This window comes from Myxine glutinosa, chromosome 3, assembly GCF_964187855.1.
Source record: "Myxine glutinosa chromosome 3, kmMyxGlut1.1, whole genome shotgun sequence".
Lineage (NCBI taxonomy): Eukaryota > Metazoa > Chordata > Myxini > Myxiniformes > Myxinidae > Myxine > Myxine glutinosa.
The window spans coordinates 100663008-100690910 of record NC_136263.1 but is presented as its reverse complement, the minus strand read 5'-3'; the positions used below and the strand labels follow the sequence as shown (position 1 = coordinate 100690910).

Here is a 27903-nt window from a genome sequence, read left to right as displayed (position 1 = left end):
AAACTTGCTTCGGTAAGGGAACTTACCAGATGCAAATCATGATGATTTTTCTTTGTTTCTTGATAGTGGTATGGGCGACCTTGGTGGTCATGCTACTGGTAGTCCCGGCGCTGCTGGGCTGTGTGCAAGCTCGCTCTCGGTCCTTTCGATCCACAGAAGAGCAGACAGCATTACATAGGCGACACATTGTACAACATGCCGACCTGGACCACACGGCTCTTTCGAGGCGTGAAGCAATTGCACAAACAAAGGAATTGTAAGTCTTTTTCTGGGGTTTGTTTCGCAATGACGTTTGTTTTGATTTTTGATGCTTTGTTATTACTAGTACACCCTTTACCCATGGGGGAGGCAGGAAGGGCCATTCCTCTTTGGTGTATATACACTACTCACAATAAGTTAGGGATATTGTGGGAGTGGGTTAATTTTTTTAATAGGGGTTAGGGTTAGGGTATTGAAATCAAGAATGCTGTGTTTTTTTCACACTCATTAATAACCATAGAATTAGGACCAACAACTTTTTTCAACATAATTAATACACAAAATCAACCACACCGAAGAACCTGCCAATATCCCTAACTTATTGTGAGTAGTGCAGATTACAGTAGATCTACAGTCGGGTCTCATGAGCGTCGGGGTTGTGTTCATTTTCCAAGTTTCTTGTGGAGCGGTCTCCAAGTGGTTTAAGCATTCAAGCAAGAACTCCATTCAAAACCGTTGATAAGGAACAGCTGGCTTGGCAAGTGTTAGCTAGCTGCTTGGTAACTGAACACACCCTGGGTTTCCTCCCTTTCGGTTTTGTGTTAAACAGCAGTAGCGACTGTTTCAAAAGGCCGCCACGAAAAACGCCATGTTAGCAGCAGGAAGGCTCATGTTATTAACCCTTGTGGCATATATAGATTACAGTAGATCTTCGCTCAGTTCTGTAAGTAAAAGTTGCCTCGAGGATTTCGGGATTCCTCCAAATTCCTTTCAGTTTCGTGTTAAACAGCATTGGTGGCTGTTTAAAAAGGTAAACACGTGTTTGTGGTTTATAAAATTTTCCTTCTGGTAGAGGCCATTGCTCCCATGAAATGACACGATAAGGCCAAAAAAAATATATTGCTGGTCTCTGGTCAGACCAAAGTTCCAGAATTGATGAGGCGATGCGGGTTTTTTTTTTTTTTTGTTTGTTTGTTTTTGAAAAGCATGGATTGCACATATAGAGGTTTTTTGTGTCCTCATGCCTTGTGGTCTTCCTCATCTGCTGTGGCGCCGTCCAGAGAGAAATTAAAGACAGCCAATGGGACTGGTAGGCCTTTTTGTAAATAATGAACACAAGCTTAAGTTATTTTAAAATGTATTTATTCTGAAAATTATTAAGTTCTTCAAGCATATTATAGACTGCCATTTCGTTCTCGAGATCGCCTCACCGTACCGTCAAACATTCCAATGCGTCGATCGCGTCAACACTGCGCATGCGCAAGTGGTCTAACAGGCCGATGGTCTCCCACGATCTCTTCTCCCAGTCCACCAGATTATCACAGACACTTACAACTTCATGACAAACGAGATAGGATCCAGTCCTAGCTAACGAGACCACCCGCAGCTCTCTAGGCCTTCTGGTTGCTTCACACGATCCCGACAAAGAACGTCTTCGTTTCAATAAATGACAATATCCAGCCGATAGAGGCCTTGCATCGCGTGAGCGTCGTCCATGGCAACTGGTTCCGGCCGCCATCTTGGGTGGCATAAACAACATGGCGGGAAAGCTGTCGTTTGATCAGACGGACCTGTCAGTTTACGCCCGTAGCTTGCCTGTTGAAGCGTTTTCGCGGTATTGCGAGAAACTGAGGGTGTCGTCTGCCTGTGGACCCATGTGGACCCACAAGTACGCCACACACACTCCACAGTCCACACGTACGCCACACGTACGCCACAAGTACGCCACACACACTCCACACGTACGCCACAAGTACGCCACACGTACGCCACATGTATGCCACATGTATGCCACACACACTCCACACATGGCGTACTTGTGGCGTACAAGTACGTCACACGTACGCCACACACACACTCCACACGTACGCCACAAGTACGCCACACGTACGCCACACACACTCCACAAGTACGCCACACGTATGCCACACACACTCCACATGTATGCCACATGTACGCCACACGTACGCCACACGTACGCCACATGTACGCCACATGTATGCCACACGTATGCCACACACACTCCACACGTATGCCACAAGTACACCACGCCACACGTACGCCACAAGTACGCCACACACACTCCACAAGTACGCCACACACACTCCACAAGTACGCCACACACTCCACACGTATGCCACACACACGCCACACGTACACCACAAGTACGCCACACCTACGCCACACACACTCCACATGTACGTAACCAAATGCCTAATCCTGCTTTTCGCTTCGCGAGCGAAGGTAACAGCCTCATGAGCCATATTCTCACCTGAGAGCTGCAGTCAAGGCAGCTATGAATCCATTTTCGCGTTGTGTCGTCCGGAAAACGGTAGAATGACGAGCCCGATCCCTTATGAAATCGGGCTGTACATCCGACAGCACAACAACTCTTTACCATCGTGTAGGGGGCAATTTATATGTGAGACGAGTTTCAAATTGCCGCCATTACGTATGGTGGCAGAAGCAATGTTTTGCCACCCAAGCGGTCACGTGACTAAGACGATGACGTCACATGCAACTTCCCTATTGGATTCATGACGTCACGGCATACAAAACTACTCATATCTTTGGAACGGCTGGTTGGATTTGGACAAACTAAACGCAGTTTTGTAGGGGAGAACCGTGCGCGAACCAAATTGAAAAAAAAAAATTGTTGATGCGCAGGGTCAAAATCGGTGCGCGGGCTGACCAGAACCCGGAAATATATTTTTCTCGGCCTAAGCTATTTATACACTTTGACACGGCGTTTGTTCAAGGAGGAAAAACCCCTTGGGGTGGGAGAGACATTATTAGTATTAATTTTGTTTTGTAATAACATTAATATTAACATTTTGGTATTAGAAGCGGCCTTGGAAAAATGCCACGCTAAAGCTATCGTAACATGGATATACACCTAAACACGCATCCCCATTGGCAGGGAAAACCCCCTTGGGGAGGGGGGCATATGAATTCCATCCAACTTTCATTGTCTGATGCTTAGTCCTCCTGTAAAGTTTGGTTGAGATTGGATAAGTCGCAACCAAATGTTTCGCGGTCAAAAATCATCAGACAGACAGACAGTCACCAAATTGCATTTTTTTGTATGATGACCATTCACAATTTGTGTTTATCTCTGCTGTGGTAGGGATTGTTTCCATGTGAGGAATTAAGATGTTTTAACTTTTCCTCTGGCACCCAACAAATTAACAAAGAATTACCAAACCCGCAAACGAACATCCATGCCTATTACAAAAAATAATTACTTTGTGGGGTGTCATAAAGGGACTTTGTGATTCAAATGCCACAAAATTTCTGAAAATGAATTTTGCCGGTAGAAGATGCAGTTTCGTTGTGTGCTTTTTTGTTGTGGTTGCTGTTGTTGTAATTAATACTGATTTTCCTAGTCATAAATTAATCGCAGTATGTAGCATTGCAGTTGGAAAGCCTGCCTCATGATAGTAGTGCAATCCTGGATCAAAATCCTTAATACTCTATTGATTTTGCCATTGTGTGCTGAAGTTTAAGGGGCCAACTACGTATTGCTTACACAACTAGACAGTTAAAAAACACCTTTCCCCATGCAGTCTTGAGAAAAAGAACATGGGAAGGGTCTTTTCCAGGGAAATGGGAAGGCTGGGAAAAAAGGACAATGGAGTTTGTACTCTATATAGTTTTTGGCCCCATCCATCAATAGTGAAGAATCACTGAAAAATAACAAAAAACCTCTCGTATCTGGATCCGGATCTTCACCAAATAAAGAAAATTTTCCAGAGAGACAGAGAGATGATTGATGAAGATCAGGAATATGACTGAGCCCAAAACACTGCCTGGTAACACTTCAGCCTTGACAGGATGAGGAGATGAAATTATTCTGTTGAGAGCCACTTGTTGGCCATGAGAGTAGAGGAATTCAGTGAGCCATGTGTCGAGTTGACCTTTGATGCCACAGGCAGAGAGTTTCGTGATTAAGGCAGGACACCAGACTGTATCAAAAGCATGAGTTAGGTCCATAAGGACAGCCCTAATCTCAAATCTGACATTGAGGGCATCCATCCATTGTTGGGTGAGACGAAGCAGCACGGCCAAGGGAGAGTGATCTGCTCTGAAACCAAATTGGTGATCAGAGATGAGGTTGCTGGAGAAAAGGAAGGATTTTGTATCAACTGCGATGATGGATTCCATGACCTTGGTGATGATTGGAAGTAAGCTGATGGGTCTGTAGTAAAAGGGATCAGGTTTGCACCTTTTTAATGTAATGCAGTGATGTTGGATGATTTCCAATCAGATGGAAGATGTCCTAGCGCAAATGATAGAGTGAAAATGGCAGAGAGAGGAAGTGAAAGAGCAGGAGAGCAGGTTTTTAGGACAAGTGAGCTGATGCCGTCTGGTACGGTTGCAGAGTTGAAAGAGTGGAGGTTTGAAAGAACCTTCTCCACCTTCTCAGGTACAAAAGACAGAGTCACAGAGCAGTTGCGAACAACAGGAAAGGATGGGTACCGAGAGTGAGGGGTTGGGAACACAATATTTTTTTAGCAAACACAGAATTGAGGCATTGATCCTTCTCATGAGCGGTGTCGGCTGTGGTGCCATTTGTAGAAAGGGAAGGGATGGAAGCAGAGCAGACACCAAAGACAGACTTAACAAGGCGCCACCCAGTTTTAGAGGGAGGCAACAAGTTTGAAAGTTCATTCTTGAGGTTGGACAGATGTTGTTTTCTGGCTCTTCTGAGAATGGACACACATGTTGCGGACTTTTTGGACTGCACTGAGATTGCCCTCGGTCAGATTAGCCTTCCAGGAAGAGAAGGGAAATTGTTTCAGAGTAACTGCCTCACCACAGGATTCAGTTCACCATGGGTGGGAAGAAGGGTAGGATAATTGAAGACGAGATGGAATGAATCTAATCTGTGCATGTGAGAGAGGTTTCTGTGGTTTCTGTGGAAATGCAGGTTTCATGCAGGTTTCTGTGGAAGAATTCCCTGACTGAGTTAACATTAGGGGCAGTAGATATGGGAAACCAATCCTGAAGAGCTTGCAGTCACTGCCCATCTGATTGAGTGAAATGCCAGACTCACCAGCTTTGAGGCAGCTCGCTGAGAATAGACAGAAAACATTTTACGTTTTGCATCCCACTAATTGGCCTGATCTGCATCCCGACCTTAACAAAAATCGAATTGGCTTGTTCTTGTCACCTACCCAATTCATTCACCAAGTTTTGTCACAACCCGTTCACAAATTTTTGAAATATTGTACTATATATAGTTTTTGGTCCCTGGTGTTGGGCTAGCGGCGAGGGTGCCGGCTTAGGATCCTAGGATCCTGGGTTCGAATCCCGGTCGATCGCTGAATTAACGCCAGGGGGGTTGACTCAGCCTGTCATCCTTCCGAGGTCGGCAAATTGAGTACCAGTTCACTGGTAATTCCCTGCTTGTCGTTAAAGGCGGCAAAAAGGGTTGGCGTCAGGAAGGGCATCCGGCCGTAAAACATTGCTTCAAAAAGGGGACCGAAAAACAACAACAACCACAGTTCCCGAAAAAGGCCAACCCCCGCTTGCGGGGAAAAATGGCCTCTAAAGGTGGTTATATAGTTTTTGGTCCCATCCATCAATAGTGAAGAATCACTTAAAAATAACAAAAAACCTCTCGTATCTGGATCCGGATCTTCACCAAAATTGAATCGATTCATCCTTGTCAAACAACCAACCTGTCCACAAAGTTTCATCCTCAACTGTCCATAACTTTTTGAGATATCCTACTCACAGACAGAAGTTCAGAGAGAGGTGAAAACATAACCTCCATCCACCTTCGGTGGCAGAGTTAACAAACAGAATTCATATGTTGTGATTTAAAAATACCGTGTATATATATATATATATAATTTAATAAAAAAATTTGTAGTTTTCCCAGAGGCTTCAAATCGAATATTTTTCAAGTATATTGGTCGGTTGCGTTTGTTATTCTGTCTGTTTGTCACTTGCCTACAGGTCACAATTCCAAACCTATCATCATGAAACTTCACCAAGTTGTAGAGGTCGTCACAATTGGGAAACATTTTGATTTTGAGGTCAAAGGTCATCTGGAGGTCAAATTTCTAAAATCACCATTTTAAATCCTATTAACTTGAAAATTAAACAGCCATTACATAGTGTATTGCTGATTTGGGAAACCAACTATTTAAGGGCAAAAGGTCAAAGGTAAACTCAAGGTAAAGGTCAACTCAAGGTCAAACTTCTAATATCATCAATTTTCATCTTAAAAATCATCAATTTTAATCCAATTGACCCGAGCTTTGATTTCGATGGTCAATTTGAATCTTAATGAAATGGACAATTTGATGTATCCATGACAACTTTTTTTGGAGGGAGGGTTGGATTTTGCAAGTGTCATGCTCTGCATGATGTCTTCTTGTTTATTTATTTATACATACTGTCGCGTTCACTGGGGGATTAAGATCCTCCAAGGTGACGGGAAGCCGATCGAGCTTTACACTCCGAGGCGTTCAATCTAACAATGGCGGACCTTCTTTACAAGCGAGGGAATAGAGAGTGTCAAGCTTACCTGCACGGATTCCACTGGACGTCCTCGAACCACGATAATCAAATCAAACTGACATGGAATTAAAATGCAACAACAAAAGGGTTTCATAAAAATAATGCCAGGAAACAAAGAAATGCATGGTAACCAAAATCCTAAATGGAGCGCTCCCATACGGACCCGTATACAACACAAGGGGAAAAATAACTGAAAGTAATAAATGTGTGTACTCAGCTCTGGTGCCCCTTGACTGTCCGGGATCATCACAGGCCCCGCGTCCCCACGTGGGAAAACATGCTTTGGCACGCAGTCCTTTCACCCACCAGCCGCAGCACAGGTCCCCGAGTCCGTGCGCGGGAAAACAGGCCTTGGCGAGCAGTTCCTTCACTCCAACCGCCGAGTGCGAAGCGAGCAGGCCGAGCTCGTCTTCGTCTGCTCCACACAGCACCAATGGTCTCTCAGGCGCACCCAGCCGCCGCGCAGTCAGCACCAACGAACCAGGGAAAGACAATGCGTCCGCTCGCACCAGTTGCCTGGACCAAAAGAACGAGAACACGAGCCGCGACCGTCTGCAGTAACTCAGGACACCAAGAGGATAAAACCGTGACTGTTCGCTTTCAAACCCAGAACCAAGAGAAAAGAATGCGTCTGCGTCTGCTCGTCACTAAAGCCAGGACCCAAGAGGTGGAAAATGCCGGGACGCAGTCTTTTGTTCCCCAGTTTCCCACTTCATCCAATGACGTCCGTGCGTGCTCCAATCCAAGAGTCGATCTCATTGCTCTATGGCTGTCCTGACCAATTGCCACCCCTTGGGGTGGGGCCTCACGGACCTGCCTGCTTGATATTGCGATGTGGCGGCTGGCAGTGCCAGCGCTAGTTGAATGTCCTGGTTCCGGTTACTTTTATTTTGTGTTATAATTGTGCGCCGATGTGTGTGTGTGTGTGTGTGTGTGTGTGTGTGTGTGTGTGTGTGTGTGTGTGTGTGTGTGTGTGTGTGTGTGTGTGTGTGTGTGTGTGTGTGTGTGTGTGTGTGTGTGTGTGTGTGTGTGTGTCTGTGTGTCGGTGTCATAAGGAACAAGGGAAAAGGTAACAGAGGCAATTTACATACAGGTGATTTACCCTTAACCCCTAACTAATTAACATAGCCCCACCCTCTCATGGAGACAATCGTACACTCTAACCGGACACATGGAGCTGACTTAAGTCACAGGAATGTTTCTACATGGAATACGGGGCACACTACCCTACACAATCCTACTTAGTCCTAAGGTATTGCATTGCCTACCCCCCATAAACGTAACGATACATACACGACATGACCAAAAGTATGTGGACACCCCTTCTAATTAGTGGATTCGGCTGTTCAAGCCACACTCATTGCTGGCAGGTATATATAATCAAGCACATAGCCATTCAATCTCCATAGACAAACATTGGCAGTAGAATGGGCCGTAATGAAGAGCTCAGTGAGTTTCAACATGGCACCGTCATAGGATGCCACCTTTCCAACAAGTCAGTTCGTCAAATTTATACCCTGCAAGAGCTGCCCCGATCAACTGTAAGTGCTGTTTATTGTGAAGTGAAAACGTCTAGGAGCAACAACAGCTCAGCCGCGAAGTAGTAGGCCACAAATGCTCACAGAACGGGACCGCCGAGTGCTGAAGCGCACACAAATCGTCTGTCCTCGGTTGTAACACTCACTACCGAGTTTCAAGCTGCCTCTGGAGGCAATGTCAGCACATCAATTGTTCATCGGGATCTTCATGAAATGGGTTTTCATGGCTGATCAGCTGCACACAAGCCTAAGATCACCATGCGCAATGCCAAGCGTTGGCTGGAGTGGTGTAAAGCTCGCTGCCATTGGACTCTGGAGCAGTGGAAACGCGTTCTCTGGAGTGATGAATCACACGTCACCATCTGGCAATCCGACGGACGAATCTGGGTTTGGCAGATGCCAGGAGAACGCTACCTGTCCGAATGCATAGTGCCAACTGTAAAGTTTGGTGGAGGAGGAGTAATGGTCTGGGGCTGTTTTTCATGGTTCGGGCTAGGTCCCTTCGTTCCAGTGAGGGAAATCTTAACGCTACAGCATACAATGACATTCTAGATGATTTTGTGCTTCCAACTTTGTGGCAACAGTTTGGGGAAGGCCCTTTCCTGTTTCAGCATGACAATGCGAGTGAATAGTGTTAGAAGTGTTAGCATGTGTTAGAAGTTCAGCATGACAATGTGAACAAAGCGAGGTCCATACAGAAATGGTTTTTCGAGATCGGTGTGGAAGAACTTGACGGGCCTGCACAGAGCCCTGACCTCAACCCCATCGAACACCTTTGGGATGAATTGGAACGCCGACTGGGAGTCGGGCCTAATCGCCCAACATCAGTGCCCGACCTCACTAATGCTCTTGTGGCTGAATGGAAGCAAATCCCCACAGAAATGCTCCAACATCTTGTGGAAAGCCTTATACTGGAGGCTGTTATAGCAGGAAAGGGGGACCAACTCCATATTAATGCCCATTATTTTGGAATGAGATGTTCGATGTTTGAGTGTCCACATACTTTTGGTCATGTCGTGTATATAGACAGAGTGTATCGTGTATATAGATGTATATAGTGTACAAGGGGAAAGGTGACCCTCTGGAGTGTGGCTCGTATCGAGCGATAAAGTTATTGGAGCATGGAATGAAGGTATTGGAAAGGGTGTTGGAGAGGAGGACAAGGAAGAAAGTGAAGATTGACGAAATGCAGTTTGGATTTATGCCAGGAAGAGGAACGACAGACGTGCTTTTTATTGTGCGGCAGTTGCAGGAGAAGTACATGGAGAAGTTGTTTCTTGGGTTTGTTGATCTGGAAAAAGCATTCGATCGGGTTCCACGTGAAGTAGTGACATGGGCATTGAGGAAGTTGAGTGGAGGAATGGTTGATCAGAGTAGTGATGGCAATGTACAAAAGAGCGCGCACAGCTGTAAGGACGAAGGACGGGAACAGTGGTGAGTTTGAGGTGAAGGTGGGAGTGCATCAGGGGTCGGTACTAAGTCCACTACTATTTGTGGCTGTGATGGAGGTGCTGGCTCGGAACGTAAAGGAGGGTTTACCGTGGGAGTTGTTGTATGCAGATGATCTGGTGTTGATTGCAGAAAGTATGGATGGACTGAAGGAGAAGATGAACAAGTGGAAGGAATGTATGGAGACAAAAGGTCTGAAGGTGAAGATCGGAAAAACGAAGGTGATGGCAAGTGGTAAAGCATGTGGTGAGGTTGAAAGAACTGGGAAGTGGCCGTGTGCTGTGTGCAGGAAGGGTGTCGGAGTGAATTCTATTCAATGTACAATGTGTACATTGTACAATGTGCTGAGTGGGTTCATCAAAAATGTAGTGGTTTGAGAGGGTCATTAACCAGTGTGGCAGCTACATTCAAGTGTAAGGTGTGCACAGAGGGAGCTGCAGTTTGAGGAAATGTTGAGGTGGATCTTGGAGACGGCATGAAGCTGGAACGTGTGAAAACATTTTGTTACCTAGGTGACATGCTGAATGGAGAAGGTGGATCAGACTCGGCAACGGTTGTTGGAGTGAGATTTGCATGGAAGAAGTTTCGGGAACTGAGTGGCGTGCTGACGAGGATGGGAGTGTCGTTGAAGCTGAAGGGAAAGGTGTATGCTGCATGTGTTAGAAGTGTTATGATTTATGGGAGCGAGACATGGGTAATGAACGTAGAGCAGCACCGAAGGCTGGAAAGGGTGGAAATGTGAATGGTTCGGTGGATGTGTGGAGTATCGTTGAGAGAGAGGAAGACAAATGATGAATTGTGAAAGAAGATGGGAATAGAGCCTGTGATGGATGCTGTGAAGAGAAACAGTTTGAGATGGTTTGGTCATGTGTTGAAGAAGGATGAAAGTGACTGGTTGAGGATGGAAATGAATGTAGACGGAAATAGAGGATGGGGAAGACTGAGAAAGACTTGGCTAAAGATGGTCGAAGAAGAAATGCGGGCAAGGGGGTTAACAAGGGGAGATGCAGAAAATAGGGCAAAATGGAGAAGATTGTCATGGGGACCACAAGGCTAACCACTGCTCTTGCAGGGAAATGGCCTTAAAATGCCTGTTGTTGTTGGTGTTGTTGTTGGTGTTGTTGTTGTTGGTGTTGGTGTTGTTGGTGTTGGTGTTGGTGTTGTTGTTGTTGTTGTTGTTGTATTTAGTGTATATAGATGCTCCCTAATCTTTTAATCTTTTTCGATTTATTTGTTTTTTTAAGCTATTTTGTGCAAGATGTTGTTTTCACCTGAGAGGAAAGAAAGAAATAAACGTATTGAGGTTTGCATAAGAATGTTTCACAATGAAGAAACAATATTGTATCTTAAGAACTTTTGTAGATAGTTGATTGAGATTTCATGCTTGTGTGTTCCTCCAGCCTTGTTCTTCTTCAGGAGTGGATGGCTTGGGTGTGTGAGATCCTTCAGGGGGTTTGTGACACATTTAGCTGGGAAGATCAAATGGCGTCATTGCAGTGAGTCTTTGAACATTTGCTGTTCTTGTTTTCTTATTTTTCTGAGAAAATTCTTAATGCTATTTTGCTTCCAGGCAAACATTATACTAATTGTGCGTGGTTTTTAATTTTGTTTAATACCCTGTGATATGGCTTGGATTGCTCCTAAATGAGTTCAATTTGGGTGTGCATTGATTTTACAAGCATGGAATGCCCATTTTGAGAGCATCTCCAATGTCAGGGATGATTTAGTAGATGCTGATCATCAGGACACATTTCCAGTAACCCCCTCCTGGTTAGACTTCCTAAATCGAGGTTGACGGTACACCTCTCCTCTTGTTCGTCTTTTCTCCTATTTATGGTATCACCTTGAGGTTGCTCAATCGCACTGTTCCTTGTAGGGCTTCAAGTAGGCAGTACTCATTCGGTATTATCTCGAGGCATCATCATATTTCATCTTCCCCATTAACTCTACCTAATACAACGCTCTTACTTGTAGATTACTGTTTCCTCCCCTCTTCTCTCTTCTCTTTTTCATTTTCATTCTTTTCCTTGCTGCTCGTGTCCAAATGTGGCTACACTGTCAGCCCATTGCCTTTTTACCTTCCGTCATGTCACTTTTCTGTGAGCCTCAATGTTGTTCAGAAAAATTGGAATAAATTAAAGTAAAATAGAATTTGGGAAAAATTTGAAACTGCATTTGTCTCACTGACTCAAGTTAGAGAAATTGTTTTGCTCTCTGTGATAATTATTAGAAAAGATAAAAATGGAAGAGTGATTATAAACAGAGAATGCACATCATTGAGCATGCAAAATAATTATCTGGACCAGTCAACAGTACCACCTTTAGAGGCCATTTTTCCCCGCAAAGTGGGGGTTGGCCTTTTTCAGGAACCGTGGTTGTTGTTGGTTTTTTGGTCCCCTTTTTGAAGCAATGTTTTACGGCCGGATGCCCTTCCTGACGCCAACCCTTTTTGCCGCCTTTAACGACAAACAGGGAATTACCAGTGAACTGGTACTCAATTAGCCGACCTCGGAAGGATGACAGGCTGAGTCAACCCCCCTGGCGTTAATTCAGCGATCTACTGGGATTCGAACCCAGGATCCCAGGATCCTAGGATCCTAAGCCGGCACCCTAGCCGCTAGCCCAACACCAGGGTTGACCCTGGTAGTCAACAGTACGAAAGACCAATATACCAGACGGTTCAGAACAGGCTTAATGTCAGCGATTACGAGGTCCACATTACCAATGTTCTACATCCCTCTAACACAGCGCTATCCACAGCATCGCATGCAATGGCCGACAACGCAAGGAGGGTGAACCATGGTGGTACCATGTTATTTTCACAGACAGGTGAAAAGCGAAGTGATAGAAGAAACCTGTAGATTCTTCCAAAGCTTCAAAAGTCTCGAGACGAAAAGATGAACAATTTGCTGTTGGTGTCATCTGCCAACAAGATCACTTTGATGGGGCAGACTGATGCTATGGGCTGGCAATCTACATGGCCAAATTACGAATTTTGCCATCATTTGAGAGGCGCTATGCCAGGTGACAGGTACAATGATTACATCATTATGGCCTGTCGGTATCCCTGGAACTCTCTGGCCCAACAGCAAGGCTCCAAATTCTTTTTTTATGGGTGACGATAATAACCACACCATGCAGGTGTTGTCAACACTGCATGTAAAGACCATAACATCACTCATGTAGACTAGCCTGCATTATCTCCGGTTGTAAATCCAATTGAACATCCTTGAGACGTTCTAGGGAGGTGTGTTTGTGGTTGTCAAGTGAGTCCATGGTCTTTCAATCAACTAGAAGTGCTGCTGTTTGAAGAATGATGCAACATCCCTTAGCGTGAGCTGGATCATCTTTTCTGTTTGTTTGTTTTGTTCTGCCAAGAAGTACAGTGCATTTGGAAAGTATTCAGACCCCATCACTTTTTTCACATTTTGTTATGTTGCAGCCTTATGCTGAAATCGTTTAAATTCATTTTTCCCCTCATCAATCTACACTCAATACCCCATAATGACAGAGAAAACAGGATTTTAGAAAGTTTTGCAAATTTATTAAAAAGAAAAACCTGAAATATCACATTTACATAAGTATTCAGATGCTTTGCTATGACACTTGAAATTTAGCTCAGGTGCCTCCCATTTCTCTTGATCATCTTTGAGATGTTTCTACACCTTGATTGGAGTCCACCTGTGGTAAATTCAATTGATTGGACATGATTTCGAAAGGCACACACCTGTCTATATAAGGTCTCACAGCTGACAATGCATATCAGAGCAAAAACCAAGCCATGAGGTCGAAGGAACTGCCTGCAGAGCTCAGAGACAGGATTGTGTTGAGGCACAGATCTGGGGAAGCCTACAAAAAATTTTCTACTGCATTGAAGGTTCCCAAGAGCACAGTGGCCTCCATAATTCTTAAATGGAAGAAGTTTGGAACAACCAGGACGCTTCCTAGAGCTGGCCGCCCGGCCAAACTGAGCAATCGGGGGAGAAGGGCCTTGGTAAGAGAGGTGACCAAGAACCCGATGGTCACTCTGGCTGAGCTGCAGAAATCCTGTGTGGAGATGGGAGAAACTTCCAGAAGGACAACCATCACTGCAACACTCCACCGATCTGGGCTTTATGGCAGTGGTCAGACGGAACCCTCTCCTCAGTGAAAGACACATGAAAACCTACAGAATCTTGTTTCTCACAGTCTGAGTCCTTTGGGTGCTTTTTTGCAAACTCCAAGCAGGCTTTTATGTTTTCGATGCTTTCGATGGTATGGAAACATGCCAGTGTGGAAAAACTAAATTAAATAATATTTGTCACAAAAAATCTGGAGTTGGGCTTGACATGTAGCAACGAGAATGGACAACAATAACTACCTCCACCACCTTATGTTTTCACCCCCAGGTCTGTCTGTTTGTCTGCAAGCATGATATCCCAAAAACTTAGACGGATTCGGACGGAATTTGGTGGGCAGGTTGGGTGTATGACTCGGACAAATTGATTAGATTTTGGTGAAGATCCAGAACCAAATACTATAATTTTTAAAAGTGATTCTTTACCATTGAATGATGGAACCAAAAACGATACATAGTATGATATTTCAAAACGTTGTGGTCGGATTCGGACCAAACTCGTTGATCAGGTGGGTGTGTGACAAAGACGAATGATCTGATTTTGGCGAAGATCTGGATACGATAATGCTTTTGCATTTCAAAGTGATTCTTCACCAGGCATTGATTTTGGTTAAGGTCCGGATGCAGATCTGGCCTTTCAGTGGGATACAAAACGTAAACTGTCCAGCCTGGTTGGAGGTATGTGCTCTACCGGGTGCCGTTTTAGCTACAAACTGTCACCCTCGAGAAGGACTTGGGAGAAACAGCGGAGGACTGAGGATGAATTGTAGAGACTCAGAGACTCTCAAAGACTGAAAAATAAATTAATTGGAGTACAATGCCCCCCCAAATTGCAAAGGACATGAAAGAATGGATGGACAGTGCTGAGGGAGATCTTCCTCCTGCATTGGACTGAAATAGGATAGTCAAATCAAGATGGTTATTAAGTTTTTTGTTTTTTTTACTTCTGAATTTATATTAGTACCTATTTTTGGGATTATGAATACGTTTGTACTATTTCAAAATTGCTGACAGTTTTATGTGTTTCTGTATTTGGTAGGTTTTACAGTTGTTTAGGGATGGTCCTGTTCACATTTTACTTTGCCTCGTTCCGATGGATGCTACTGTTGACCTTGAACCTATTATTCTTCTGCAACAAAGCATTTGTAAAAGGTGAGAGGTTGTCTGAGATTCTCATATATCCAACTGTTGACGACCAGTTTGTTCTTTTGAAGAACGGCTTCATTTTTTTCTTTGAAGTTATCTACAAACATTGGCGATTACGAGGGGTTCCCATTGGAATATTTTGAGATAAAGTAGGTTAGAAGCAACATGAAAGCAGTGGAGTTGATCAACAGAATGGGCAGTGACATGAACAGGACCCACAGCCTGGGAGTAGTGATCGAGATGAGAGTGAAGGTGGTAGTGAGATAGGGGTCGTTCACTCAGAAAGTAGTTACTGCATAGAAAGCTCTCCCTAGAAAGGTAGTGGAATTAGATGGGTACCTAGCAGCATTGGGGATAGAGGGATACACGAACATCGGCAGGACTGGGAGGTAAGCTGTGTAGTGATTGTGATGTCTGTGAGCGAGTCTCGTCAAAGAGTGAATGTGCTGTTAATGTTTTGCATTCTTCATCCGATAACTCTTTTCATCCCTAGCATTTATTTTTGAGAAGACCTGGTGATGGTCCTGTGTCTGTTATCCCACCCCAACCCCACTGAAATTATTTGTATCATGTACATGTAAAGGATTGGGTTAGTATTTTTATTTTTTTGTATACTCAGTCGGGGGCCCACGGAAGAGCTAGTACACTGAACGGATCAGGATGTAACAGGCCAAAAGCAACAGCAGAGAGAGGGGGGTAAACACCGACAACAGAACGGAAGGTGGGGGGGGGGGGGGGGGGGGGACAGACAAACAGTGGGTGTGGGAGAATGGAAGAATGGAGGGCAGAAGAGTATGTATGAGCTGGACAAGATGGATACAGGAGGGAAAACTGGAAATTTGGATGGAGGAGGGATTGGAGTGGGTTACAGGGCTCAGGGTAGAGGGGAGTTAATGAGGTTAGAAAATATCATGGTTTTGGATTGGGGACGATCTGAGATTGTGGTGAACAGCTGTCTTGAAGATTTGGAGGGAAGATTTAGATTGAAAAGAATGTGGAAGTTGGTTCCACAGATGGGAAGGAGAGGAACAAAAGAGTGTTTTTAAGTGGTGAAGCCGCTTCAATATTTTACTTTGTCCTTCCTTCCATCCGTCCGTCAAAAATGAAGAAGAAGAGCCTTTCTAACCCACCGTGTTTCATTCTAAAGTGCAATTCTAGTGGGTTCTAATGGATGACTCTAAAGGGTAATTCTAAAGGGTAGAGGGGCTGTATCTGGTTTCAGAGCAATCGGTTTGTAAATAAGGGATGAGTAGGGATTTGAGGTTTCAGGGAGTAATCCACCACGACCCTCCTTCCCCTTCCCCTCTCCCTCCACCCCCATGATCCAAAATCGTAAAATCAAAGCCTGAGTGATTGTGCGGCCCATTGAGCAGAAGGGCTGTATCGGGTTGCGATGAAGCGATATTCTTAGGGTTTATGCAAGGTGGATCCTGAGAGGTAACTGGGACCTTTATTCTATTACAAAAGCTGAAAATGGGATTCTAAGTGTTTCCTTTGAAAGCAAGCTGGATCGACTCAGTGGGGCATAAGGGTTCCATCTCAGCTGCAGAGCAGGATAACAAGAGTGAGTTAGTACCGCCTTGTAGAGGAGAACCAAAGAAACGCACAGAAAGCCGGTGACCGTGAGCAGCGTGAGCAGCTCCTGGGGACATCGCGTTGTGAAAGTTTGGCAAAATCGATGTGAAGTTTCATCTTGTAATCTGGTGGACATGAATATGGTGTTCTTCGGTACATATTCATCACTCATGACTCCTGTTATGGTATTGCACCAATGTCCTATGATGGTGATGTTGACATGTTACTGCCAGTACTTCCTACTCACATCAAGGTGTTTCCAACTCTTTTTTTTTTTCTTTCTTTTTTTATACAACATCGAGGCTCCTGTAAGAGCAAGCACATTAAACACACAACAAGTTAGTACATAAAACATAAAAAAACATAAACGGACACATAAAACATAATAAAGGGAGGGGGAGACAAGATGGGGAGAGAGAGGGAAGCGCACAAGCATAACAGTAGATAACAGGGACATTGGGAGATCTGTGGAAGGAAGAGGCCTGGCAGGGGGGGGGGGGGGGGGGGAAGGGGTACACAGTATAAAACAAATTGACACAACTAGGAATTTCATGAACTAGTGCGTGACCGTACGTGCGTGAACGTTCGTGCGTGACCGAACGTGCGTGGGCGTACGTGCCTCTCCTCATTCCACACCAAAGCAGCACAATGCGAGCATTTTGTGCATTGAAATAATGAGGTCCTGCTCAACGCGTGCCTGTACTCAACATGAAGTTCCTCTCGGAAGAAATCGGTATCATCGTATCGAGCAAGGTTGCGATTGTCATGGTGAGCCTGCTCAAGTCTCCCACGGTGTACGTCCTGACTGCGCAGGGCATCCCTTACTTGCCGGTCTTCTCACTGGTGAGGGATTTCTTCTGCACGACGCCGTGCCTCGCGTTGTGTTTTCTGCCAAGCGAGCAGCTCGTTCTTCATCTGTTTCAGCTGCACGACGCCTTGTCACGCGCGTAGCGTCGCGTGTCAGGCGAGCAGCTCGTGCTTCGTCAGATTCCATAGCGCGAGCACGACGCGCAGTTTCCTTCCTTCGCTCTCGTAAACGACGAATGGATTGGGGCATTGTGTTTAACTCCAATCAATCTATAATATAGACAGTAAGTATATAGACAGTAAGTATAAGCCAGATACGACAGTATAGATAGATAAGAAAGTAAGATAGTAGTAAGATACAATCGAGACAGTAAGTCGTCACTATCCGTAAGTCCGGAAGTTAAGTCCTCACTGTCCGGAAGGTCGCATATCGCAGTTACGATTAATCGCAAATTACTTTTATTGGCCAATTATTCTATTAGCGCCAACATATTTTGCCTTTTTGCTATTACATTGCAAGGAGAAGCACAAAGAGAAAAGAGAAGAAAGAAAAATAAAACAAAAACCTTTCAAACCCCGAGGCAGAAACAACAAACACACAGGCGGTTCCTTCGCTCTAGCGTGACCGTACGTGCAAAAAAAAAAAAAAAAAAAACTTTCACCGTTGCTTCAGTCTTTGCTCTACCTTGAAAAGGCACATCCTCAGGTCCCCCAGCAATATAGCTGGCAAGTTTCGATTAGATCAGACCAGTGGTTGTCGAGAAACAGCGGTCACAGACATACACACGCATTGTGTTTACAATTACTGGAATTATAGAGAGATAACAATAGGCCCCCTTCAAAATCCCCAATCTCTCTCTCCAAAACCGACACTGGAAACCTGCAGTTGAGGTTGCGTTCTGCCGATGATCTCCCCTGCTCGTTTTGTGGCCGAGTGCCGCGGCGCAGAACGCCATTACGCACGTGGTCCAAGTTGGTGAAGGAGGGGGGAGGGGTGACCACAAAGCGGCGCCCTATGTATGTGTTTGCTAAATAAATGGCCATGACTTGGTAACCACTTGTCCAATTAATATGAAACCTTGAAAAGGCACATCCTCAGGTCCCCAGCAATATAGCTGGCAAGTTTCGATTAGATCAGACCAGTGGTTGTCGAGAAACAGCAGTCACAGACACACAGACACACAGAGAATACTGGAATTATAGAGAGATGAAGTCGGGCATTGAAAGAGGTGGATTTTGGGTGTTTTAACGGGGGTAGAAAAGATCAAGGTTTTGGATGGGTGAAGATAAGAGACGGTGGTGAACAGCTGTTTTAAATACCTGGAGGGAGGAGTGGCATTGAAGAGAGTGTGGGAGTTTGTTCCAGAGGTGGGAAAAAAGAGGAATAAAATAGTGAAGGTGAGCAGAGAGTCTTGATTTTGGCAATTTCACTTGAAGAGGGTTGCTGGCAGTTCTTGTGCGTCCTGCAGGAATATTTGGGGTACACAGCACAGACAGCTGGGGGAACTGGGCCAGAGAGGAGTCGGTAGAAGACAGAAAGACCACCAACCTGCTTACGGTGAGAGAGTGAAAGGCCCTCAGAATCTGCTTTAACGCTGGAGATACCAATGATCCTGAAAGCTTTGGTTTGGTTTCTACAGCGTGAAGCCGAGCTGGGTGTGAGGCAGGAGTACCAGCCCAGAGGGGAGAGCAGTAGTCCATCAAGCTGTGGATGAAAGTTTTATATGTGGTGAGGAGATCTGAGGGATGAGGTATGGAGTGGCAAAGAGTGGAGTAATTAGCAAGGAGATAGGGAGGATTTTCCATAGAGTCGGAAAGAACATTGATGAATACCAAAAAACGCACAGGGCCCAAAATACTGCCTTGAGGAACTCCAGCCTAAACAGGAAGCGGAGATGCGAGAATTCCATTCAGGGTCACACGTTGACTGCGACCGGAGAGGAAGTCCGCAAGGCATGTGTGGAGATTTCCATGGATACCATAGGAGGAGAGTTTGGTGAGCAGAGCGGGGTGCCAGACCGTAGCGAAGGCACGTGATATGTCAAGGGAGACAGCTCTGATTTCCTGTTTGGCATTGAGGACCTCCATCCATTGTTATGACAGCAGAAGCAGCATGTCCAGAGTAGAATGACCTGGTCGGAATCCAAATTTATGATCAGAGATCAAGCGATTGGAGAAGAGGAAGGATTTAATATCAGAAGCAATGATGGATTTCATGACCTTGCTGATGATTGGGAGCAGGCTGATTGTTCTGGGGTTGCAAGGCTCTGTTTTTGCACCTTTCTTGTGTAAAGCGATAATGTTGGCTGATTTCCGAGCAGATGACAGATGAACTTGAGCAAAAGAGAGAGTGAAGAGCATAGAGAGAGGGTGTGAAAGAGCAGCAGAGCAGGATTTTAGGACCCGTGGGCTGATGCCATCTGGTCCAGTTGCAGAATCAGAGTCGAGGTTTGACAGAAGCTTCTCCACCTTGTCAGGAGAGAAGGACACAGAGTCTAGGAGCAGCTACGTATGACTGGGTAAGGTGGGTACAGAGAGCGATGGGTTTGGGACACAAGATGTTGAGGCAAACACAGATTTGAGGCATTCAGCTTTTTCATGTGTGGAGTCGGCTGTATAGCCGTTTGAAGTAAGTGAGGGGATGGAAGGGGAACAAACACCAGAAACAAATTTAACCAGATGCCACCAGGATTTGGAGGAGGGAGACAGGTTTGAGTCTAACTCAAATCCTTCGATTTAATAATTCAGACCTTTTTCACATTGCTTCAGAAAGAGTTTCTCACTTTCTGGCAAGAAGTACATTGAAAGTTTATCATTTAGGACAAGCATTAAGTCTTCAAACTATTAATGCCATATATTTTGTCAGACCAAGTGCTGTTTCCCAGAAAATATCAAATCTATAAATTGTCTTCTGTCTTCTTGGTGTTAAATATCGACTCAACCTGCATATATATTTATCGTTGTATTATTTATTTATACATGGTACCTGTGTGTTAGTACCGTATCTTGGAGTATCGGGCAATGCTCCAAATGCTGACAGCGCATGTTATTGTCGCATCAGACAGCCTATGTTAATACGGGCTGTCTGCATCAGGATCTTTTGTCCCGTGAATGGCTAAACGGTTTGTAGTTACTACTGCATTCACTTTCATTTACAACTTTACCATTTCCCCAAGGTCACCCAAATAAGCCGAAATTGACGGCACACACACAGCAAACAGATGCATGGAAGACGTTTTCTTACCTTTTAAACAGTTTATTTATAATGAATATGGGGGAAAAGGTGGATGAGATGAGCAGATCGGAACAGTCTAAGCAAATCAACAGACACAAGCAGAGAGAAGGGAATGTGCAAATTATACACAGGGAACTAAATAGAACCTAACCCCCCTAAATGGCACCACAAATCGCTCCTGTACAAAACAAGATAATAGTCTAGGTGAGGACTTTCCTTTGGCACGATGTGCAGGGTGGAAGGCAGCGATGAAGTGAGCCAATGACAAAGTGAGCCAGCCAAAAATAAGGAGCAAGCAAAACCTCGAGCGAACTTATTCACTCTGGATGTCTCCTGCATGCTAAGAGTTCTGGTGTGCCCTTTCTCTCCTCTCAAGGCCCTTCTTCTTGGTCTCAATTCCCCCTGCTTCTTCTTGGTCTGGGTACTCCCTGATTCTTCTTCACACTCTAGTCCTTCTCTCCTCCTTCTCTGGCCCTTCTTCTTCCTTTCTCTTCTATCTCCTTCTGTGGCCTTCTGGGTGGAGTCCTCCTCCAGGCCGTCCCACCCACGGGGTGGTTCCTATAAAAATAAAAGTCAATCTCGTCTCCCGGACCCTACAGCGCATCTCGCCGCCATGACTTGCACACAACAGCCAGACAGATTGTGATCGGCGTTTTTGGAGCGTGTGCCACATGTGCCTTTTGTACAGTATTATCCTGACTATCCTGTCTATAAATTACATATGCTGCCTCCTCAGCGTCAGATTTTACAAGACTCCGACAAGGTTTGTGATACATGGCAATTTAAATGTAATCTACTCGAAACACACGGACCATGTTACACTTACCACAGTCTAGCTATGGACCACCCACCCCATCCCCCTTCCACATAACATTATGTTATGATTGTAAAGTTTTTAGTGACTTTGGGAATGAAAGAGGTTGTTCTTAATTACAAATTATGATATGGTTGAGGAGGAGTTAACAATGTACAACTTAGAATTGGTTATTTCAGGATCTGAAATATGGGGTACACATATTACATGTGTGTCAGCCACATGGTGACAGCGCCAATGTCAGCCACATTGGCATACAGGCCAACCTAAGTAGGCTCCTGTGGAGGCCAAGCCACCCATATTCGTTCCGGTCATTCTGTGGGATTTGCGTTGCCTGCATGTACAACAATTGGGTATTTCATGTCCTGTCGATATATCTCTCTGGTGTTTCTACTGTAGAGTGTCTGTGGCCCTAATGTTTTGCTAAGTAAGAATCGTCTAATCTTACCGTTTTCTTTTATTGTAAAGAGTGAGGTAAATGAATTGCAATAGAATATGCGTCAATACCAAGTATCCCCCGCTTAACGAACGTTCGAATAGCGATGGTTCGCTACAACAAATGGTTTCATTTAGGGCTCTTCATTGCTTAACACAGGCCTTCATTCAAAAAAAAAAATGAAGGAGCTGTCCCCACAACCAGTGATTGGTGATTGCGCAACATCACTTCCGTGGCGATACATTTTTCCTGCCGATTAACTATTCGATGGGGAAATTAACTTTTCAGAAGGGTTGCGGATAATTAACTCTTCAGATTGGAAGGGTTCAAATTGTTGGATGTGGGGTTTCTCCCACCTCCTTTTCTTAAGGAAACTTGGACTCGAGTTTGTTTTGGTAAGTGTTACAACTAAATTATTGTGTTACTAACAGGGTTGGTGGCAGGAAGGGCATCGGCCGTAAAACATTGCTTCAAAAAGGGGGACCACGGTGCCTGAAAAAGGCCAACCCCTGCTCTGCGGGGAAAAATGGCCTCTAAAGGTGGTTCATTGTTCATACTGTCTTTATTATATTTATAGGTAAATGGTAATAGATATAGTTTATAGTTTTTTTTATTTAATAAATAGTTTATAGGTGAATAGTAATATTATAATGCCACTTGTAACACAAACCATTGTTATACCAAGCATATGGCTTCGCTAGTAGACCAAAAAAATTAAGGTTAGAAAATTAAGTGTAATTTTCCTGTAAGGAAATAATGGATACAACCCTCTGCATAATGAAGGTTTGCTATATGAAGGGGTGTAAATATTTTACCCTTTTAAAAATCTGTCCTTTGTATGCTTTTTGGGAATATGCAGGCCAACCAAGGTTCAAGTTTTGGCGGGCCTGTACCGGGCCTGGAACATTCGGGATAGGCCAAAAAGCTCAGGGGCGGGATTTAACCTTGAGTGGTGCCTATATCATCAAAGGGTGCAAACAGGCAAGTTTGATCAATGTTACAGGGTGGGGATTGAGCCAAGGAGTTCAATGGGAGAGAGATCGGAAATCTGTGTCCATCTGTGCCGGTCTGGTCTGGGACTCAGGTGAGAATGACGTGCCTAAGTAAGCTCCTGTGGAGGCCAAGCCACCCATATTCGTTCCGGTCATTCTGTGGGATTTGCGTTGCCTGCATGTACAACAATTGGGTATTTCATGTCCTGTCGATATATCTCTCTGGTGTTTCTACTGTAGAGTGTCTGTGGCCCTAATGTTTTGCTAAGTAAGAATCGTCTAATCTTACCGTTTTCTTTTATTGTAAATAACTGTGATTATTTGCATTCCTGTTTTAATATACATTTTAACCTCACTAGGTCTTTGATTGAGTTTTTCGGATTACTCTTGATTGCTGATGTGAAAGCCGCATTGGCTTTTATAATCCTTTTAGACTTTAGAGGATAATCAGGTTTGACCGAGTAACACTCCATTGAAATTACTCTCCCGCTGTGCACGGTTATCCATTCACACCGCCATTTTGGTTGCTCGGCATGGAGAGAACTCTGGCATGCCGCCCGATCAGCCATAGATGCTACATGGTTCAAATAGACCCTTCATCCGGCTCAGAGTGTTTGGACCGGTTGGCCGACGTGACCGCCACAATGATATGACTGCTGAATCATCATTGCATCTAAATTTTAAATTTAATTTCATGTGCATCTCAAGTCCAGCTGTTTTACGACAGCAATCGTATTTACTATTGCAACAAAACATGCCATGAATCCTCGTGAAACCTAGTAATGTTGCAAAAAACAACATTAAACTTTATCAGAAGTCATGGTGGAGGTGCCATTTGTTGCAATTTGTGTGCAAATTGTTCACGATGCTGATTTGCCTCTCCTACATATTCCTGCATTGAACATCTGTTCGTTTCAGCACAGCTTAAGTAGATGATGTAATGATGTCAACTTTGCTGGTAGAGATGCTGACTTTTGTTCTCTGTCCGGTCTATCCTGGCTCAAATAAATTCATAGGTTCTTTGATGGAGACAAGCCATTGATGATACATCAGTTAATTGAGTTGATGATGTCGGGACTGTGAGCATTCATTTCTCCAATAATTATGAATAGAGGAGCTGCAAGACATTATTGTCTCATTCTTCTTCTTCTTGTACAATTATTCCCACATTATTATGTGGCTAGCTGCATGAGTGGGGGTAGGGGATGGTAGTTTGGCCAAAGCCTTTCATGATCCTGCTGGCCCAGCCCTAACATTTGAATAAGGTTGGGGCAGGAATTTGGAATTTGGCCATGGTGGCTCACCTACCTACTCTTTGCAAAGGACACCATAGGATATTTAACATCCACCAACTAATGCCAGTAGATGGGATGTCAGTTTAACGTCCATCTGAAGGAGGCACACACATTGATGAATCACCTTGTCTGTGAAACACGAGGATGACAGTTTTTAGCTGGGCTGAGATTCAAACCCAGGCTAGTCAGATTAGAACAAGTGGGCATAACTCTTGGTCTGGATCATCCTGCCAGCCATGCATTGTTGCTTCTCTAGAAGCACAAAGGATCTTCATTCATGAAATGCCAAGTTGGGTTTTCGACATCAATGATGACATGCCTTTTGCTTACTGGTTACAATTTTGCTCTTTTGTAGAGCTCAAAAGGTGAATGTTTTGCATTGTAATACAGTGAGATCGTGTTGCTTTTTGTTTTGATTGAGAAAGATGTTCGGGGTTCTGTCAGCAGTTATGTCGGTTGTTATTGTTGTTTTTAAAAACGTGAGTTTTTATGGCCGGCCTTGTTATAATTTGTAAAAATGTGGGGGAAAAAAAACCACAGAGAGCAATGACATACTAGGGGGAAAACTAACCTTAACCCCTATCTAATTACCATAGTTTCACCCCTCGTGTGAAGACACGTAAACAACTTAAGCTCCTGTTTCCCTACTTAATACATTGAGATGTCTCCTACTCGTCCACGGTCCATGCTAAACCTATCCAGTCTTATCTGTACTAGAGTATTTCATCATCTACCCCCACAAACGTAACAATATTGTACAGAAATGATCGATTTTCTGTGTCCACAAGATGGCGCAGTGTCCATATTCAAAGGTAGATTTAGTCATGTAATTTCACTCTGGTGCAACTCTGGCCTTTCTCATATTATTTATTTATTTTGCGCATAACATTGTAGCCAGTCTGTGTGGTGACAGCATTTAGTATTTTGTGTAATATTATAGTATTTTGAATCGTATTTGGAATATAATCCATAAAATAGTAGTGTGTGTGTGTGTGTGTGTGTGTGTGTGTGTGTGTGTGTGTGTGTGTGTGTGTGTGTGTGTGTGTGTGTGTGTGTGTGTATACACATGTATATATGTAGAAACACACAGCATATCCTTTTAAAGGGTAGTAGTTCAATCTCTGCATGTTAATTTTGGAATCGACATGTTAGTTGTTGCCGATGTGTGTTGTGCAGCTTTGTTCCAGTGGTGCAATTCCAAACGGGTACCACAGGCTTCTCCACAGCCTTCGTCTCAAGCTGATTCCACTGTGGATTCCAAGAACTGGGACAAGACTCCAATTGATGCAAGTGCTGCGGAAGTAAGATCGGTTAACCATTGGAGATGCACAACATATTGTTATGACAAAGATGTAAGATAAAAGTTGAACTTCACTTTAAGTATATAAAAAGGGATTTTAACCCTTACCCTTTACCCACCCCTTCCAGCCTCTTTTCCTTCCTTAACCCTCTTATTTATTTATTTTATTCTTCCTCTTTCCTACCAACTGCTCATTTCAATTTAACAATATGTACATCAATAGCAGCACAAAGTGAGCCATCCCTACATCTATTATTTCATTTTGCAAGCCTCCAGCTGGTTGGATCTACAAATGTAACAGACCTTCACAAACCCCTCAGATCACCAATCCCTACACAGTGACAGGCTGGGAATCCTATTCAAAACTATATTCATTACAAGTTGAAGAACAAACCTTTAACTAGAAGCACACACAGCACTGTCAATAGTTAAACACATCATGCAGGTGGAACGGTGAGCACTGAAAACCGTCAGATTGATGGCTCGGGGAGAACACACAGGGTGAACAAGATACATACGGCCACAAAACTTTTCTTCCTCTTCCTTTTTTTTTTGCTCCTCGCGATGGATCTCCTAATTCTCCACAAAGTGCACATTCCTCTTGCAGAATAAGAAGCCTGCTTGGAGTTTGCAAAAAAGCACCTAAAGGACTCTCAGACTGTGAGAAACAAGATTCTGTGGGCTTTCATGTGTCTTTCACTGAGGAGAGGCTTCCGTCTGTACACTCTGCCATAAAGCCCAGATTGGTGGAGTGTTGCAGTGATGGTTGTCCTTCTGGAAGTTTCTCCCATCTCCACACAGGATCTCTGGAGCTCAGCCAGAGTGACCATCGGGTTCTTGGTCACCTCTATTACCAAGGCCCTTCTCCCCCGATTGCTCAGTTTGGCCGGACGGCCAGCTCTAGGAAGAGTCCTGGTTGTTCCAAACTTCTTCCATTTAAGAATTATGGAGGCCACTCTGCTCTTGGGAACCTTCAATGCAGCAGTGATATTTTTGTAGGCTTCCCCAGATCTGTGCCTCGACACAATCCTGTCTCTGAGCTCTGCAGGCAGTTCCTTCGACCTCATGGCTTGGTTTTTGCTCTGATATGCATTGTCAGCTGTGAGACCTTATATAGACAGGTGTGTGCCTTTCCAAATCATGTCCGATCAATAATTGAATTTACCACAGGTGGACTCCAATCAAGGTGTAGAAACATCTCAAAGATGATCAAGAGAAATGGGAGGCATCTGAGCTAAATTTCAAGTGTCATAGCAAAGGGTATGAATACTTATGTAAATGTGATATTTCAGTTTTTTCTTTTTAATAAATTTGCAAAAGTTTTAAAATCCTGTTTTCTCTTTGTCATTATGGGGTATTGAGTGTAGATTGATGAGGGGAAAAATGAATTTAAACGATTTCAGCATAAGGCTGCAACATAACAAAATGTGAAAAAAGTGAAGGGGTCTGAATACTTTCTGAATGCACTGTACCTCCACCAGGCTGAACATCTTACGTTTTGTATCCCACCAATAGGCTAGATCTGGATCCTGACCTGAACCGATTCGTCCTTGTCACACACCCAACCTGTCCACCAAGTTTCGGCCGAATCCGTCCATAACATTTTCAAATATCGTGCTACCTGTTGGTTTTAGCCCTATCACTTAATGGTGAAGAATCACTTTAAAAATTCTCTGATCAGGATCCACATCCAAATCTTCACCAAAATCGAATCAATTCGTCCATGTCACACATCCAACCTATCCACTAAGTTGCATCCAAATCCATCCACAACTTCTTGAGATATCGTGCTTGTATCGTTTTTTTTGCCCTATCTCTCAATTGGCGAAGAATCACTTAAAAAAGTGATTGGGAAACACACATTTAATGCGCTATTAAATAATTAACTCGACGCCTCTTATCCATGTCACCCTCCACGTGTTCTATCAGAATGAGCTGATTCACCACATGGTCATGGATTGCTTAACCCTAATATGGGGCCATTAAAAAATTATGTGACACTATTTTTACCTGCGACCATCTAAAACGACTTCGTCGTTTTTACATCTAGTGAGATAACCGTGCCACGCACGGGTGGGAGTCCGGAAGCAAACAGGTAATGCAGATACGGCGAATGCTAAAGCATGAAACCAATAAATTCCACATTCCTGTAGCACCTTCAGTCGCATGTCAGACATGGACAGCAAGTTCGTGAAGGACTTTCATGAAAAACGTACCTGTTCGCAAACAAACGGGTACGTTCACGTATAGAAACATCGATCGTGAGTCCTGGGCGAATCTGCATATGGCGATCCGCGTTCACGTTTAGAGAGTAGAAACCATCACGGCATGTCGTCATTTACTTGAACTCGATATCTATTTTTTCATTCCAAACAACATAACTCCAATCACAAATTAATCACAAAATAAACTGTTAACAACATTGTTAATGTTTCCTTCATACTAAAAACTACCAAATCAACAGTTGAAA

The 27903-nt window shown here is 44.1% G+C and overlaps 1 protein-coding gene across 4 annotated transcripts in view; it reads left to right on the top strand.

Annotated features, from left to right (window-relative positions):
- The window catches only part of ZFYVE27 (zinc finger FYVE-type containing 27), a 168188-nt gene that overhangs the window by 13923 nt on the left and 126362 nt on the right, over window positions 1-27903 (top strand). For all 4 annotated transcript variants that reach the window (XM_078774332.1, XM_068110348.2, XM_068110349.2 and 1 more), the window contains exons 3-6: window positions 67-256; window positions 11117-11212; window positions 14873-14985; window positions 25310-25434. In XM_078774332.1, coding sequence (XP_078630458.1) covers window positions 67-256; window positions 11117-11212; window positions 14873-14985; window positions 25310-25434 — 524 coding nt within the window. The remainder of the gene's footprint in view (window positions 1-66; window positions 257-11116; window positions 11213-14872; window positions 14986-25309; window positions 25435-27903) is intronic.